The 18540-nt window shown below is 52.0% G+C and overlaps 1 protein-coding gene across 1 annotated transcript; it reads right to left on the reverse strand.

Annotated features, from left to right (window-relative positions):
* Window positions 1–1395: 1395 nt before the first annotated feature.
* Window positions 1396–15578, reverse strand: ENO1 (enolase 1). The gene is made up of 12 exons (XM_057695481.1): window positions 15440–15578; window positions 13035–13128; window positions 10400–10495; window positions 8924–8982; window positions 7155–7224; window positions 6551–6684; window positions 5974–6196; window positions 4667–4864; window positions 3833–4034; window positions 3354–3462; window positions 3045–3103; window positions 1396–1838 (listed from the first exon to the last, which is right to left on the reverse strand). The coding sequence occupies exons 2-12, from the start codon at window positions 13117–13119 to the stop codon at window positions 1769–1771; spliced, it is 1305 nt and encodes a 434-aa protein (XP_057551464.1). The 5' UTR covers window positions 13120–13128; window positions 15440–15578; the 3' UTR covers window positions 1396–1768.
* Between the last annotated feature and the right edge of the window lie 2962 nt (window positions 15579–18540).

Here is an 18540-nt window from a genome sequence, read left to right on the forward strand (position 1 = left end):
ATCTGAAATGGCTCCAATGTACACGTCCCCTTCAACCCAAGAGTGATAAATGCGTTTAACTGCCAGTCATTTATAATAAAGTGTTTGGAAATCTTGACATGAAACCAGATTTAGAGACACTAATGCTAATTTGCTGCTTTTAAGTTTGGATAAACAAACATTCTAGTAGACTCAGACCAAGTTCAGCTCACTTCCCTGCAGAGTAAATTTTTTAGATGGAAACCAGTCATGCAAAGCTGGAATGGGTTAGTGGTTTTGTTTTGTTTTTAATATTTATTTGGTTGTGCCTGGTCTTAGTTGTGCATGCAAACTCTTAGTTGCTCCGCAGCATGTGGGATCTAGTTCCCTGACCAGGGATCGAACCCGGGCCCCCTACATTGACTTGGAACAAGGAATGACCTTGGCGTGAATCAGGTGAAAGGTCTTAAAAATGGGGCTTACCCAAGAGAGAAATTTCACCTGTGCCCGTGGTGTTCTGTCCTGGTCGCCCTCCCTTCCGACTGGCTTCCCTATGGATTGTGGATTAGCTTAGCCAAGCTAAACCCACGATCACAGGAGCCAATTCCTTCTGACAAATCTCTTAATATGTGTATCTTCTACTGGTTGTGCTTCTTGGGTTAAACCTGATGGAGATGAGCAATGAGCAACAATGTCCACAAGGGGGCCTCACTGGGTACTGAAACACAATTCAAGGGACTTTAAGGGATCAAATTTAAGAAAAATAAAATGCTAATAGAACGCCAGACCTCCCCCAGGGGCAGAGGGCAACCACAGGGTTTCACTGGTGCTGTCATTTCTCCAGAACAGTGCTTTCTGCAGTGCTAATGCTTACACCCCAGGCACTGAGCTCAGCGGGCATCCGCTGCGTGGCACTTCTGGGCACTGGAACTCGGGTTGGCGCAGATGCAGAAGGGGCTAAATTCTGATGTGCCAGAAAAGGGGTCTCTAAGACCCTCTGGATGCCCTCCTACCTCCCCAGAGCTACCTTTTAACCATTCTTTAATCTGTTTCCCCTGAGAATGGAGACCTGCCCCCAGGGTGCCCAGCCTCCCTCTGGTTCGGGCTGGGCTGGTCATGTGACCTAGATGCTGGCACCCTTGAGGAAATCTGCGAGAGCTCTGCACCTGTATTTTCTCCCAAATGACATGTCTGACCTGAAGTCAGGGCCTGCCTCCTGGTGCGGCCCCAACTTCTACTGAAGGGCACGGGCTGCCCCATCTCTCACCTCTTCCCTAACCTGCCCTTCCCAAGAGCTTTCAAGACGTCCTGCACAAACTCCTCGTCCCTTTTTGTCACAACACAGAGCCTCTAGCTCTTGCAGAGGTGCTCTATGAATACTCAAGACGCAAGGACAGACAGACTCACAGACCACTTAATACACACACAGAGCATCCCTATGGGTCACTGAGGCCTTTTTATTTTGCACCCAAAACCACTGGGGATCTTGCCTGTGGATACCTCAGGGGCTACAACGTGGATACACAAGCCTCCAGACACTTGCTGGAAGCAAGGTGAGAAAAACAATGATTTGGGCCAATTACATGATTACAGAGCTCAGGTTTCCAGCAGGGCTGCAGATGTCAAGCGTGCCTTCTGCAGCAGGTCTAAGGAAGCAGCGAGGACGGACGTCACGGAAGGGGAGAAGGCAGTGAACTACCAGAGGCCCCTGTGAGCATCAGCAGGGGCCCCAAGCCGCCCGGGGGACATCAGGCGCAGGTCTAATAAGCCGATGAGTGACCGCAGGGCTGAGGGCTCGCCCATCCACAGCTTACTTGGCAAGGGGGTTTCTGAAGCTCCTGCCGGCAAACTTGGCCTTACTGCCCAGTTCCTCTTCAATTCTTAGCAAGCAGACAGGGAGGAAAGAGAGAAGTCACACCTCAATGCAGTAAGTTTTCCCACCCAGAGAAGTGGATACACTTCCTGCCAGGAAGTTGGGGACCCGACCCTTGCTCAGTCTGTCCAACAAACCCCTGAGGCTGAGCTTCTTGGAGATGCCAGGAATAGAAGGGCATTCGGTTCTCCTCGTCCCCCCAATTCACCCAGCAAGTTGTCCACCAGCCGCCCCTTTCCCTTCCTTCCCCTCCCCTAATGTTTCCGAAGGATAAAGGAGAAGAAATGGTAGGACTGCTATTTCTTAGAATATTTAAAAAAAATGTTTTTTTAATGAAAGGATAACCCAGTTTCTGCAACAAATGGCTTGGGGAAATAAAGGAGGGAACTCTTTGGAGACCCTGATGTCCAAAAAAACGCCTTTGAGACAACAGAGGAGACTGGCCAGATGAACAGGCTACAGTTGCCATTATGGAATCACCAGTAATCACAGGCACCGCCATGGTAGAGTGGTTATGTTAAACAACAAAACAAGTCTTTATCGGAGAAATATATACAAGTGAAACCGTAAGATGCCTGGAATTTGCTTTAAAATTCTTCAAGCAAAAAGGGTGCAAAGAGAGAAAGCACGGAGGAATATGGACAGGTGGTGTATCCAGGTGATTGGGGAAGGGAGTACATTCTACTGTTCACTGATTTTATATGCTTGAAATTTGCCAGGATAAAGTTTTAAAGATGGGATAACATGGAAGGACTTGTGAAATGGATGTTCCTTTTCCCATCAAGACTGGAATAAAATAATGGGCAGGTCTCCCTGTGTTTATAGGCACTTCCCAAGGACACACCGAGACAAAAAGGGGAGGGACCAGAACATCAGGTGGTGCTGAACAGTGGAAACCCTGCTGTTTCCCTGCTGGCAATTTTTCTTCCTCTCTCAGAGCTCTGGTATCTTTGTTCACAAAACAAGGGTGTAAAATGAGAGAATCTGGCTTCCTTGTAGCTCCCCCAATTCTATGATTCAATTGTCCAAAGGGGAGCCAGTTCGCTCTCCCACCAGAAGATGGCAGCATCGCGTGGAGCAGCCCCCGGTTCCCCTCTCCTCCCCTCTCCTCCTCGGGCAACGCTGCCCAGCGCTCAACCCGTCCCAACACCACCACTTGGGCCAGGGGCTCCTCCTGGACACCAAGCCCACACAGCGCAGGCAGCCCCTTTACCTGAGGATCTGGTTATACTTGGCCAAGCGCTCAGATCGGCATGGCGCCCCAGTCTTGATCTGGAAGGAGAAAAGAAAAGCCACAGCCGCTTACAGGGGACCCTGAATCTTCGTGGGTGTTTTGGGCAAGGGGAGGGTGCCACGGCAGAGAGACAAGTTTCTTAAGGAGGACCTCTGACCCTAGGAAGGAGGGGTAGAAGGGGCATCTAGGACCCCATTCTTCCCCCACTCCCCCACCCCAGTCTGTGTTCAGGATGTTGAGGTCAGAGAGAGAAGCAAGGACCACCCTTCGTTCCAGGGAGTGCTTTACCTGCCCAGTGCACAGCCCCACCACCAGGTCGGCGATGAAGGTGTCTTCAGTCTCCCCGGAACGATGCGACACCATGACGCCCCACCCATTGGACTGGGCCAGCTTGCACCTAGAAGCCAGGGACGATCAGATGGCATGGCCCCCCATGGCCCCTTTCGGCCTCCTAAGCCCACGACTTATCACCCCCCAAAGGGGGCCAGGGGCGGCCCCGAGCTCTCAGCTGCCCTCCTCTGAACAGCCCAAGGACCTTCTCCACCCTCTGTCACGTTTGAAAAGAGGGAGAGAGATGTGTCTCCTGACTTGTTCTCCATGTGAAATTAAATCATGAGTGCAGGGCCACCAAGTGGTCAGGATTAGGCCACAACTGCCCAAGGCCCTGGTCCCCCTGGGGCCATCGCTTACTTTCAACTCCACCAGGCATTCCAGTCAGGAGGGCCCCCCACACCAGATTCAGGCCCCTCCCTCAGCGGGGCACTTACGCCTGCAGGGACTCGGTCACGGAGCCGATCTGGTTCACTTTGAGCAGAAGGCAGTTGCACGACTTCTCGCCCACGGCCTTGGAAATCCGCTTGGGGTTGGTCACGGTGAGGTCATCCCCCACCACCTGTATTCCTGCGCTGGCAGTGAACTTCTGCCAAGCTTCCCAGTCATCCTGGTCGAAGGGGTCCTCGATAGACACCACTGAGAGGAGAGGAGAGCGTGTTTCATCAGCAGGGCCCCCCAGGCTGCTGACCCGCAACGCCCACAGAGCCCTCCCTCCTTCCTTCCCTCCCGCCCGACTCACCTGGCCTCTCCCTTCCCACCTACGGGACAGGCTCTGCCCGCCGCCAACGCAAGTCCCTGTCACAGGGACTGCAGTCACCTGCAATCCTGGGAAACACTGCCCAGGGTAGTGTGAGTTTAGCGCCACGGAGAGTAAGAACAGAGCTGTGGCCCCAGAGGGCTTAAGACCGGGGTCTGCGTCCTGGCTCCGCTTCCACCAAGTTACTCAGCGTTAAACGCAGGGACTTGGAGACAATGCCTGGTCTGAACACCTGGCTCCACTGTTTGCTGAGTGCCCCTGGGCAGGTTCTAACCCACCCTGTGCCTCTGTGTCCCCCCTCCTGAGTGCCTCAGGTGACGCAAGAGCCTAGGAGTACCCGGCGGTCCTGGTTCTCAAGGCTCCTTTCCCACTGTCAGCAGAGCCAGGACCATGTTTGCTCAGGAGGCGATCACACTGCACTGATGGCCGAAGCCGCCCGCTCTGCTGCACCAAGCACCTCGGTAAAGCCCCCACCCACTCGCACACCTGCAGCCGCCCCGGGAGCGCTCACCTGGGTAGTCCCGGATGAAGGACTTGTACAGGTTGCCCAGCTCGTCGGGTGTAATGTACCTGCTGGGGTCATCAGGCGACTTGAAGTCCAGGTCATACTTGCCCGACCTGAAGAACTCAGAGGCAGCCACGTCCATGCCGATGACAACCTTATCGGTGTAGCCAGCCTTCCCGATGGCGCTCTTCAGCAGCTCCAGGGCTGGAAAGAGAGGGCGGTGAGAGTCCGGGAGCCAGGCAGGTAGAGGTAAAATTCCCCCTTAACTCTGCCAAGTGGGAACTGTTAACAGAAGAGGAAGAGGTGCTCTGGCCCCAACCACCAGCTTCCAAGATTCCAGTTAACTTTTTTCTGCTCAGGAGCAAGAAACCTTTGCTCAGGGCCCCTAGTGCATGGCCAAGTTGGAAACTGCCTCTAAGAGGCTTTTTCACTGACAAGTGCTCCCAAATTTAGCACCAAAGAACAGCTGTGCCAGCCAAGATACAGTTACAGTGACCAGCTGAGATCAGCTGTCTCGCAAAAGTGGCTTCAAACAGAGCCAAGGCTGTGATCTAAGAGGGAGCCCAGTGGACAGCGGACCCCCCTCCCCCATCCAGGCCCAGGCTCAGCCTCACTTGGCAGGGAAACCAACAAAGACACTGGCCCCTGTTCCACAACAAAGATCCCAAGATTCAAACTGAGTGAAAGGGCCGTTTTTCACAGGTTAAAGTAGCCGAACATCAGCAATTCCGTGTGACTGACCCAAAGAGCAGGATGGACATTTCTTTCACTAGCCATCCTTGAAGGCAATGAAATATGCTTGGAACCCTACTTTTTCTTCTCAAACAAAATATTCAGCCATGAATTCTTTCTCTAAGACTTACGTATTCTCTCTACTCAACCCTTACATTTAATCCTGTGCCTAAGGATTCAAAACAGAACAAAACGTGTGGCATCACTGCAGCTGCACGACCCGAAAACGCGACCGGCTGCAGCCCTCGTCATGGCTGGCACCCGCGAACACCGAGCGGGCTGCAGAGCCTCCTGCCATCACAGGAGGAGCAAGAGTGGCAAGAGGACGACCACCTCCCTGCCCCACCACCAGCCCGGTTTAAGCAACTCATCAGGCCATTCAGAAGTCAAATTAATAAGAAAATTTCTCATTACTTTTTAAAAAAAAATAAAGCACTAGCTCCCACATCTGCAGGGTTTTGCGTTTTGCTACTTGATGAACGAAAGGTGGAAAGAGCACTGTCCCCAAGGGTGGGCGTGGAAGGCCTGAAGATGGTGGGGGCAGCCCTCAGAAATCCAGGGGGTTCCTCTGGAGCCTCTACCTTCTTTGTTCTCCAGGATGTTGGGAGCAAACCCGCCTTCATCTCCCACGTTGGTGGCGTCTTTCCCGTATTTCTCCTTGATCACGTTCTTCAGGTTGTGATAAACCTCTGCTCCGATGCGCATGGCCTCCCGGAAGTTTTCGGCACCGACGGGGAGGATCATGAACTCCTGCATGGCCAGCTTGTTGCCAGCATGAGAGCCCCCGTTGATGACGTTGAAAGCCTGCGGGGAGAGAGAAGTACAGCCTCCGGCCTGGAGAGTCCCGCCCACCGCAGCCCCACGCCACCTGGCTGCACGGCTCCAAAGCCACCAGGTCTCCGCACTGAGGTTACTACCACAAGTGCACACAACCCAGCAAGGAAGGTACCATCTTCATCTCCCATCGACAATTAAGGAGACGGGTGCAAGGCAGCCGAGTCACCTGCTCAAGGTCACTCTTAGCCGGCGGTGGTGAAGTTGTACCCACGTGCTGGAGACTCGCACGTGGATGAGGTCAAGAGGTGGGAGGTCTCGGGTCCCCATGACAAAGCAAACACTCCCCACGCCACACGTGGGAAGCTCGAACAAGCCACTCACCGGAACTGGCAGGATGACCTCAGCATTGCCAGCCAGGTCGGCAATGTGGCGGTACAGGGGCACCCCCTTCTCCACAGCGCCAGCCTTGCAGACAGCCAGGGACACGCCCAGGATGGCGTTCGCACCAAACTTGGCTACAACAGAACAGGTTAAATTAAGGGATTTCTTACTCACCAGCCTTCCTCCCACTGGGCTTCCTGCCTGGACCACTGTGTGCACCCTCAGTCATAGTCTGAACCTTTCCCTTTCTACCTCCTTTGCATAGTCCCTCCAGACATGCAACAGCTTTCCTTCCAAGTACACTCGTCTGCTTTCTCCCCAAAGAGAGAGCCCTTTCTTTGGTCTATGGGTCTCTGGAAAATTCTGCAAATTGCTTGATTATATAAAGCACAAGCCTCTTCCGAGTAACCCTACACACCTGCTGCTGTTAGCTGGCTATGCTCCTGACATTTAAAAATGTGACTTATTAGAGTGAGGCGAGGACCGCAGATGGTCACGTAATTCATTATTAGGGACAACACGACCTCTCCCCAGAGGACTTAAAGGGTCTTCAGGAGACGCCGCCATCTTCCCGGCAAAGACCCCCCAGCCTCGGGCTACTCACATTTGTTTTCCGTGCCGTCCATCTCTATCATCAGCTTGTCGATCTTCTCCTGCTCCACGACGTTCAGTTTCTACAGGGAGAGGGAGGACAAGCTGCTTGGGAGGGAGTGGCGCCTCAACCCGCGTGCCCCATGCCCTCCTGTCACGGAGCCGTGACCCTTGGAACCGTGCAGCCCAGCCCAGATCAGTTCTGTGCTATCCACGTGTTTGGCAGGCAAAAATGGGGGAACATCAGGAGAAAGTGGGGAGACACAACACCACCTTTACTTGCTTTGAGAGCATCAGGCATTTCTCCAAGCACGAGGGACCCAACAACACAATATGTAAGACATGGTCCTCGTGTCATGAAGGGGAGTCCGTCGAGGGAGCCTGACGTCAAGTTACACATCAGGCAGAATCGTCTGGTTCATGCTAAAGAAGGAATTACTCCAAAGTAGCGTGACTTCTGGGGCAGTAAATAACAGAATTCATTGTTCTTTATTTGAAGAGCTGCGCTCATCAAAGTCAGTTTCTGCTGTCACTCGGCTGTCCTCAACGACAGCAAGTCCATCACCTGATGGGAGGTGAGCTCTGTAGGTAGTCCACAATCGTTCAGCAAAATGTCTGATGACAGTTGAAAATGACTATTTTTGGTGAGAGTATAAAGTATAAAACTGGTGTCTTAAAAAGTGGCTCAAAGTAATGTAATAAAAGTCGGCATTACTTTAAAAACTTCATAACTGAATGATAACAGTATATATTTTCTATAATTTTTTTATATAAAAGCTAAAATATGAAAGAAAACCAGAATCTATAAGTCCATCATGCCATGTTAACAATTTGGCATCTTCTGCTTCTGTGACAAGGCATCTTGGGGTAAAGTGAGAAGCCACCATGGCAGATGGCTCGAGGGCAGTGCTCACCAAGAGGCAGACTGCAGGATGACCCCAAGGAAAGAAACATGCCCGGGAGAGCCCTGCTCACTGTCAGTCACGCCGGGTGAGGGCACCGAGGCACAAAGAACAGGGGTGTGTGGAGGGGGCCCAGGGGTCTGGGACAGAGGGCGTGTGGCAGAGCAGTCATGAGAAACTCTGCCCGGGGACCAGTTACAGAGGCCCACACAGGCCAGGCCACAGCAGGCAGGAAACAGCAGAGGAGCCGCTTGCCACCGGCGTACAGGGCGGAGTCAGGAGAGGGACCACACCAAGGAGGACGCATGAGGCCCAGGCTGGGTTTGGACCTGAGAAAGGGCCACACAGGAGTTGCGGAGGGAGGGGCCGGAGGGAGGATAAATGAGACAAAATCGCTGAGCAGGTTGGGCTGTGGGGTCCCCAGCCCCACTTCACCTACAGCAGCTCTACTTTTATTTGACACATTGAGGCTCCAAGTAGGATTTTATTTAACAAGAGTTTTGCTGTTTAAAACATAGTAAATAATTCTGCAGTTCATGAAAAATGAATCAATCGCCATGGATACTGCATTCAACACCCTGAGAGCCGCTCTTAAAATCTGGATCTCTCAGCTCCCCAAAGGTCAAGATCATTGCGGGGAAACATCAAGGCTCTAGGAGCCTCCCGTCCCTCGGATCCAGTCCCATGCTCTGTTAGATGTGGACACGCAGGCAGAGGGCGGGGAGCAAAGGCCAAGTTATTCGCATGCACGACAGGGAATCCGACCGGCTTCTTTAGCTCTCAGAATAAGCTCTTCCATGAACAGGAAAGCCCCCTGGCCTGGCCCGGGAGGCGCTCTGATAGCATTAATATACATTAGTTATCAGGAGGCAGGTCCTACCTTGCTAACCAGGGCAGGCGCAATAGTTTTATTGATGTGCTCAACAGCCTTTGAGACACCTAGAAGGAATAATCAAATCACATTACCAACATTAACGAGAGACAGGCTTGAGCAGCACTGCTGGAGAGAACCACTCACCATGTTAACCCAGATGTTCAGAGCCCACCAAAGACCTTCAATGGGACCTCCTTCAAATCCCCATCGCCCTCTCCCCCCGGAATCGGAGGGCTTTCTGGCCCAGTCTGAGTGCTCTTACCTAGGACCCCCAAGGGTTAGAGCCACACACAGAGCAACCGTCGGGAATGTCTGAAGGGAGGTTAGTTGGCAAGACCATGCACTGGACAGGCCAGCTGCAGAGGCCAAAGGGCACCCAGTGTATTACCTGTGTGCACAGGGCTGGTGCCAGGAACTCGTTAATATACTTAACGGGTCTGGAGACACCTGACCAGCAGAGATGGACAGAGAAGGGAAAAAGACAGACTCAGAAGAAGAGAACAGGCTGTGCAGGACGCTGAGTGAGAGAAAGAGAGGAAACAGGAAGACCGGAGAACGCCGCAGGGACCACGCACTCGTCCTCATTACAACCCGGGCGCTGTCCTCTTGCTGGAGGCCAGTGCTGCCCAGGCCGCAGCAAGGCCCCTCGGGACAGCTCTCTGCAGAAGCTGCCTCCCTACAGGGAGCCCCAGCGTCCCCAACCATACCTTGTTATCGCCCCCGCCCTGCAGTGTTTTTGGACTATTTTCCTAACCGCCCTCCCTTGGAGAGTTAGCAGCTCACACATGCCCTCCACCTGTCTACACAGTATGGCCCTTCGGAGGGCCACAAACCATGAAATAGTGTGATGTGTTTTTGCTTCCCCTCCAGAACCAAATCCCATCCCCCGGGGTGGCACTGCCCCTGCTGAGAATGCACAGTGCAGCCCTGTCTGCTTCTCTTAACTTGGCCACGTGGTTCTAGTTACAGAAAGGTGAACATGGCAAAGCCAGTAACCAGCCCATCTGCACACAGCCCACCGGAGGCTAGCTCTGCCAGAGGCTCAAGCCCAGCGACAGACCCGTCAATGATGAGCCACCAGCTAGGCCTTCGGGAGCTTTCCTCCTCCAAGACAAGACCCTGGGAGAGGCCCGATGGCCCAGAAGGCCCTCAGGGCCCTTCTGGAGGATGGGAGGCTTCTCGTTAGTACCAGTTAATGTGTCTGCTCCTTCTCCCACGTTCCCTGGCCCAGCCAGCTCTTCACAGATTGGAGACAAACCGCAGAAGAATTAAGCATTAAAACGCCTGCCCTGAGCTACAGGGTCAGGGGTGCTGGACTCAATCAGCTCTCCCACGTGCGGCAAACACGTTCACCGTCCACACCCTGGGGCCAAATCAGAGGTCACCTGCCCTCAAAGGCAAGCCGTGGGGAGCAGGAGGGAGGCCACAGCCGCCAGGAGCGGGGCTGGAGGCGTGGCGGCAGCGGCCTGGGCCTGCTCTTACCTTTGCCCATGTAGCGCGTCTTATCATTGTCCCGGAGCTCCAGGGCCTCGTAGATACCAGTTGAGGCACCGCTGGGCACAGCAGCTCTGAAGAGACCTGGATGGTGAGAGAGGGAGGGCGAAAAAAAGTAACGATTAAGAAATAGCTCCAGCCCTGGCCCAAGTCCCTCCCCGCTCACAGAGGGCAGCTGCCCTTAGGAAACAGTTACTTCCTCCCACCAACGGGGAGGCTCAGATGGGCCGTTCCTCCTTCCTTTCATGTTTTTATGATTCTGCACTGCAGCCCCTATAGCTAAGCTGATGAATTTCTCTAGTTTAAAGAAAAAGGTCCAGAGCAGAGCTTCTCAAATTTTAAGGTGCACACGTCACCTGTGGGTTAAAAAATGCAGATTCCAAAGCAAGTGTGAGGGCTGAGTCCACACCTCTGAAAGCTCCCAGCTGGTGCCCTGCAGCCGGTCCGTGGACCACCCCCAAGGGCGCAGCCCAACAGAAGTACAATGCAAGCCACTCACGGATTTAAGATTTTCTAGCAGCTAGTAACCCACGAAAACACTGAGCTATTTTAGACAGTCCAGCTCTAGAGCACTGCTGCCAAGCTTCCCTCAGACAACCGAGATCGGGTTGCTAGCTTTCAAGTCTTGAAAGCGTTGGCTCGAGAGGAATCTCTACAGCTCATCTGCCACAGCTCTGGCAGCAGGAAGTGCCATTTGGGGGTTCTTTGTGTAACAGGAAACCCGAAAACAGGACAGACTGGAAGAGAAAAGGAATAAACACAATAAAGGCACAGAGTTACTGACACTAGAAGCCAATCAAACATGTGCTGCACAGTCCTGCAGACACACCCACCAGTCACCTGGCCAAGCCTAGACTGAGGAGCAGAAAAACGGCCAATGTCCTTGGAGAAGGACAGACAGCATCAAGAAAGGTACTGCAGAGACCCAGTTACATGGGACAGAGAGTGAGAGGAGCAGGAAGTGTGGGCAGCCTCTTGAAGCACCTTGAAACTGCAAGGGATTTCCCCATGTGAGGTATGCCCAGAACTGGCGGGTGCGGGGGATGGGAAGGCAAATGAACTAAGAGGGAAAAAACCAACCAAGCATCTCAGTCATACTTGGTTGCAGGCCTGTGTCACCAGTGCCTGTGAACAGTAGGACACACGTTCTTCTCGACACAGGCCCTGGCTTTCTCTGTATCCATCACGCGCTGGACTAGGTGAAGAAGTGATGAAAGCGAGAGTGACCCTAAGGTCAACTATGGACTTTGGGTGATAACGTGTCAATGCAGGTTGGACTGTAACACAGGTACTGCTCTGGTGGGGGTGTTGATAGTAGGGGCAGGGGCAGATGGGAATGCTCTGTACCTTCCACTCAATTTTGCTGTGCACCTAAAACTGGTCTAAAAAAGAAATTCTAAGAAAGAAAGAAGTGATGAAAGGTTCTTAACAAATTCACAATTTCCTTTTTTTTTCTTTCTGAAAATGATTAAGACACATAAGAGAAAGTTCCACTCATTTAACTGTCAAAAGGTATCAATTTTAGTCATTTAAAAAGTTTCAAAGAATATGCCTCCTCCCAACAATCTGCTAGTGTCCTGGGTCTCTTTTCCTTGTTCAAAGTCCGTTAATTTCCAAGTGGAAAGTTCCACTCTCTGACTAAGCGAGCCAATTACATAAACTGAAAGGAAATTCTCGCCATCTTCTGAGAACCCACGGTATTTGCCACAAGACACATGCCCAGAAGGAATCATGTTCTGAGGGCACCCCCAATGGTAACCACAGGCAGACTTCTGCCCCATGCATCTAGACTCAAGGGGCCTTCATTTTCTGGGCAAGGGGGGAAGGGAGGACAGGAAGGGAGGGGCTGGAGGTTCTACAGCCAGGCCTGTGATTCAGACCATGACTCAGCTCTGACTGGCAGGTCTGTGCTCAGCACCACCGGGTGATTCTGCCTGAAGCTCCTTTTCCAACTTCACCCATTATGTCCGTTTAGAAAATAGCTGAGACACTGCTAGAGGTAACATAGGCCATGGGAAGCAACAGATTTTCTTAAAGTAAAAAAGGGGGGAGCTTTTAAGGGTGTTCATTCTATTCTTTTCTCATGTGGGCAAATCCTTCCTAGGGGAATTACAGCCAGGTAAAAATATGAGCCTCTGGAATGTCCCAACACCTCAAAGTAAAAACTGTCCCTGGTCCTCTAAGAGTGATTTCTGGAAACAGATCTAAGAGTGCTATATATACCCTAGTACTCCACTAATCTCCTTCCTTTTCAAGGAAGAAAGATCCATCCTATCACACCGTATCTACTTACTTGGTCACAGCAAGCTGTGAAGCAAACTAGTGATGGCTGCGCCCTTTTAGGGACAAGGTATCACCTTACTTCCCCACCTCACTGACCTAGAAGCCAACCTGTGTTCTGCTTTACACACCAAGAAGCACCAAGACAAGGACCTCTTGCCTTACAACCCTCCCAACCACTCTCCCCTCCACCCTAGTCAGGAATCACAGCCTACCAGCACGTGCAGACCAGAAAGAAAGGCTTTTACGACAACAGACTTTTTCTTCCTTAAGACTCTGTCATTTAAAGTTTTAAAAAATGGAGCGTGGGGCAAAGGAAGCACAGAAACAAGGTGGCACGTACCTTTTGCAGTGTAGAGATCAACCTCCACAGTGGGATTGCCACGAGAGTCGAAGATCTCTCTGGCGTGGACCTTGAGGATAGACATGGTGAACTTCTGTGGAGAAACACATCCATATTTTCCATAAACCACAGTGCAGCCTCGACTCATTATTCAAGGGGGCACTTCTGAGGATTCCTAGACTAGAAAGAGGCTGCATAAACTAAAAACTGGATGTAAGGAGGCTGACTGGAATGGGAGAAAATGCCTGCTGGAAAGGAGTGGGAATTGGTCTTAAAAAGCAGGTGGGGAGCAACTCTGCAAGGTCCTAGTAGTTCAGGTCTTATCCTACAAGCAAAGAAAGCCTGACAATATGTGTGCTGGTGGGAAAGATGAACCTGTTGGTGGCGTGCAGAGCGGCTGAAGAGGAGGCAGGCTGAAACTGGCTGTCATTAGTTACCAATGAGGGTAGGCATGGGACCAAGGGGATATGAAGGTCACAAGCAAATCCATCTAGGATTAAAAAAAAAAAAAAGGCGAGGGGGGGCCGCAGTGGAGACCAGGAAGCAAAATCTCGTTTGTGGTGGAACAGTGGATTAAAAGCTGGGAACATAGTTCATCAAGTCAAACTTGAGGTAGAATAGGATGTTCAATTGGTCAATGCTGGAAAATCAGTTAGAAATTCTGAGTTTGGAGGCCAGGAGTGAGCTCCTTGGTCTGTGTGCTGTGAGCTTTGCCAATTTCTGAGCCTTTCCAACCTCAGAGTAATTGGGTTTTTAGCAAGACAGGGCACACCAATAACGTTATCTAATTAGTGTTTCTTTCAATGGTATTTCACCCCATTTAAAAAACTCAGTTATGAAATGTTATGATCTGTAACTAGAGGAAAGATTCTATCTTTGAGTATCAGGATATGCCAAGGAAAGAGGTTTCCTTTGAGAACACCTTTAAAAAAAGGGGGGGTTGGGGACGGGTGGGTGGGTGGTTTACAGCTACAAAGAGCAAATATCAAGAACTCAAAGAAACCCCCTTTCTTGCTTCCCCCCCACCCCAGGGTCTCTCCAAGGAAGAACCGAATTAAACAAATTGTAGGCCTGAAGTGGAGGAGAGGAATTGAATCAGTGTTCAGAAGCCATTATCTAGCTGGGCTCCTCTCCAGCATCTTCTCCAGAATGTTCTGAAGCAGCAAATGGCATCTTTTTAAGTTTCAAAATTAGATACTGTAGTCACTTCTGTGGCTTCGTTTTGTCTTTGTAACAATGGAGATTTATTCATTAGCCAATAAAAAGGTATCTAGTTTTTATTTCCTATCTTACAAAAAAACAAATTTGCTTAAAATTTTTTAGTTTTAAAATTTCAGTTAACTTGAGTTTTGGCAAATCATATACCTCAGTAACATGTATTGCCCCCAAAAGTCCCCTCAGGCCACTCCAGTCACTGTTCCCCCCCCATCCCCAGGCCACCACTGATTTAATTTATAGATTTCAGATGCACTTTTAAACACATCTTCATTACATTACCTCATCATACCTCACTTACACTACCTTTTGGTAAGATTTCACTTTTGATTTCATTTTAGTGATATAAGACAAGGTAATCAACTTATTTCACGATGTGAAGATTAAATTCAACTTATCTTTAAAATGGATAGAGAAACTTTTCTCCGAAGTCATTAAAATGCAGGGGGCACAGACAGGGTGGAAAGCGGGTCTGACTGGGAGCCTCCACAGCTTCTTATCTGCCTGGACTGAACCCCGGACAAGGGGCAGCAGGAGCGGACGGGGCGGCCGGGGCCTAGGTGTGCCCCGGAAGCAGGTCAACCGGCTGCCCCACGCCGCCCAGGGGGAAAACCACATTGCAGAGGGAGCAGCGAACAGGAAGTTTTCTTAAATTACATCCTCTTTATGTCAGCTCCGTGGCCGACCGTTGGTGGCCAGCCCGGGGAGCCGGGAGCGGCTCGTGCCCGACTTGGGCGAGGTCGCCTGGAGGGCTCCCCGATGATCCCACGGCTTCGCCGCAGTCCCCTCCAGGACAAGCGCCTTCCGGAGGCAGGTCAGTGCCGGCTCCTCCCGGAGCAGCGACCGCCTGGACACCAAGGCGCCAGGCCGAGGGCCACCAGCGGGAGGCAGGGGCGGGAGTGGCAGCTTCCCGGGCATCCCTCCTTTCCCGGCCCCCTTTCTCCGTGTCTGGAAAGGCCCGGCTCTCATGAGCACGCGAGTTAGGCCTGGGAGCGCTCCCCACACCGTCCACCCTCAGCGCCTGCGGCCCCGGTGACCGCGTGTTCTACGCCGACCTCCCGGGACAGCCGCGCGGCCCCGTAACTCATCACCACAGGCCGAGCCGCGCCTTCCCCTCGGGAGGATCCTGGCGCCGCGCCCCGCCCTGCGCCTCCCCCGTCCCCGCCGAACCCCCTTCCTCCAGTCCTCACCCGGCCGCCGGAGGTCGCCGCCCGAGAGAGGAGAAGCAGAGGGTGCTGCGGACACCGAGCGCGAGCGTTCAGCGACAAAGTCCGCGCGTGCCGATTCGCGAGAGCTTGTCTCCACGCGACCGGCCTGGACTTCCTGCCCAGCCCGGGTGGACCCCGCCCACTTCCCGCCCCTCAGGCCCGCCCCCTCCGCGCCGCCTCGCCATTGGCCCGGCGCGCCGTCACTCGGGCCCTCGCCTTCGAGGCAGGGGCGGGACCGCGGCCACAAGGGGACTGGAAGAGGGGGCTACGTGCCGGGGGGGAGGGGGAGGTGGAGGTGGGGGCAGGGCCGGGCTAGGGCGCCCTCAAGCCCCCGCGGCTTCTTGGGGTGCGGGCAAGTCCCCGTCCCCCTGCGCTCCCCCCCCCGCTCTGGGACCCCCCCCCCCCGGGGGTGAGCGGAGTCTGTGGCGCCAGGCCCCGGGGGGAGGGGCGCGGCGGCGCGGCCGGCATGAGAGCTCGGGGCTCCGGCACGTACTCCGAGTCCCGCACGCGCGCAGCGTCGCTCCGGCGCCGCACGTCCGGCCCACGACCTTGGTGGCGACCTTCGCGGCCCGCGTACCCGGCCGCAACGCCCCTCGCCCCGCTGCGCGGTGCCGGAGACCCCGGCGGCCCGGAGACGTTGGCGGGCCGCGGAGCCGCGAGCCCGACCACGTGTGCCCGCCCGCCAAGGTGACCCGGTCCCTTTGTCCTTGTGCGTGGGTCACACGGGAGCTATCAGGCCGAGGTAGCCCAAGGGACGGTCATTTTTGCCTTAATGACAGCTCATGATTTTTGAGCGCTTCCTGTGTGCCAGGCCGTCCTCCACGTGCGCGCCCAGGGTTCTTTCATTCTGCGGCTCCTGGTAATGCTGCATCTTGAAAGGAGGCCTCTGTCCCTGCCTTTCCCAGACGCGGGAACCACACACTGTGCTTATTTGGGAATGGAATTTCACACAGACCTGGGGAATTTTTCAAAGTTCAAAACAGATACTATTCTACAGTAGTCTGACAGGTGCCCTTATTTTCCCCTTCTGATGAGAAAAGAACTGATAACCATTTCAAGTCAGTTCTGCAGAACATCTTACCTCCCCACCCCCGCCCCCAACACACACTCAAGGGAGGGCTTTGTTTTCTAATAGAGTTATTTTTGTATTTTCTCAGCGCCGCTCTTGGTCTGTAGGTCTGAAAGCTAAAACGATGTCATACATCTCCGTATTTAACACATGGCCTTGCATGGAGAGATTCGAGTGTATATTCGAGTTTAATTATTATTTCTTCTGGTCAGCTGCAAAAACTGCTTTTCTTTCTTAATTCCTAGCCTTGGGTAAAGCTGAAGGCCTAGTGAGTCCACAGTATTTGTTTTCCATTGACTAAGAAGAAAGAACTTTGGGGTTAAATTCAGCGAAAAAGCAACAAGGAAATTGTAAAATGTTTCGTAAAAAATTATGTGAATTTTGCAAGCAGTTTGTGATTTCCCCAAGCAATACCCTGATGTTTCAGACTGCTTAAGACCAAGATCCCAGCTCCATGACTCAGCAGCTAAAGCAACAGCCACCATCTCCTAAACCTGAAGAATTCAACAGAAATCAGACACTTAGAGCTCTTATTTTCAGTGCAATTCTAAGGTGTGGCCCTGAAAGGGCTCCAAAACAATCTCTTTCATTTTACGTTAAATGGTTAGAGAGATGAAGATAGAAAGACATGGCTCTTATAACGGTTCTCTGGCCACAACCAGTGATTCCTAGCAGGAAATCAAATGTAGAACATGATCTCAGACCGCTGCTGTTGCAAGATTCTTGGAGGTGACAACACAGCATTCTGAGCCAGCACTTCGACCTCAAATTGTAGCTCAAATGTTAATGATTAGTAGAGATGCCCTCAGATCCTTTCCAAAATCCACAGCCTGCCAAATGCCCTGCCTGTCTCCATGGCTCCTGAGGCTTTGCTAGCAGGCCATGGGACTCATGCGCGCCTTCAGTCCAGGGCAGGGACATTTACCTTGTTACAGGCATTTAGTTATTATTTATTGCTGATGCTGTGCTTGTTGAGCAGTTTTAGTGCGGTGACATAGCAAAGGCGCTTGCCTTGCTGGTGGGCAGGGAGGGGAAATGTGTGTCCAAGGCTATTATTTGAAGACCACACGGCAGCAGGAAGTGCCTGCATGATATTTGCAGGGGGGAATGCCAGGATTGAAAGAAGATGAATCTACAGCAGCCTATGACCCAACTGAGTTACTGATTCTATCTGTGGTCTGTGCACCCTTGCTTGAAAACTGCTGGTTGGTGGAAAAAGTGACCTACCTCTTTCCGAAGGCAGGTCTTTAGCCAAATAGGAAACTTCAGGGTTGGAGAAGCAGCCCTAGGGAGATCAAATGCGTGAGGAAGGCCCTCAGGGGATCTAGGTGGATGCCCTTCATCTTAACAGACTAGGAAGTTTTTGTGTTTATTTACCAAGAGGACAAAAAATGTGCCTTGCCTTATCAGTAAACAAAGGATGTTACAGCCATCAAGTCATCAGCCACAGCAGCCCCTTCCAGCACTCTGAGGGGATTCAGGATGGAGAAGAATAGGATACTGGCCTAGATAGTTAAGGTGCATCTCAAAAGAATAATTTCATCCAGCCCAGACTCTTGTATCCTCCCATACATAGAAAAGTACTAAATTCATCAGAGATGTTTGGTTTTTCTTTAATTAGCAGTAATCTTTTGATGTTCAACTACTTGGGTGTTTTTTTGTTTGTTCTTGTGCAAAAATGTCTATATATCATGGCTCCTCCCATACATCTTTGGAATAGTCCCTCAGAGTATCTAAGAGGCTGTATCCTGGGCTTAAGCCCTCAGTCCACTGAATAAAACATAATCCTCATCTTTTAGGTTGTGCATTTTTTCCCATTCTGCACCACTAAGTATTTCACGTATACCAAAAACTGCATAAAATGTATCTGATGTAAAAAGTAATGAACAGAAGTGTACCCAATTTACCAGCTTAAAAAATGGGATACTGGCAGTGCTATCCAATTCCCCTGTGTATTCTTCCCTGGCCCCAGAGGTAACCACTATCCTGTATTTTGTGTTTATTTTCCCTCCCT

Source organism: Hippopotamus amphibius, chromosome 1 (assembly GCF_030028045.1).
Source record: "Hippopotamus amphibius kiboko isolate mHipAmp2 chromosome 1, mHipAmp2.hap2, whole genome shotgun sequence".
In the NCBI taxonomy this organism is placed as follows: domain Eukaryota; kingdom Metazoa; phylum Chordata; class Mammalia; order Artiodactyla; family Hippopotamidae; genus Hippopotamus; species Hippopotamus amphibius.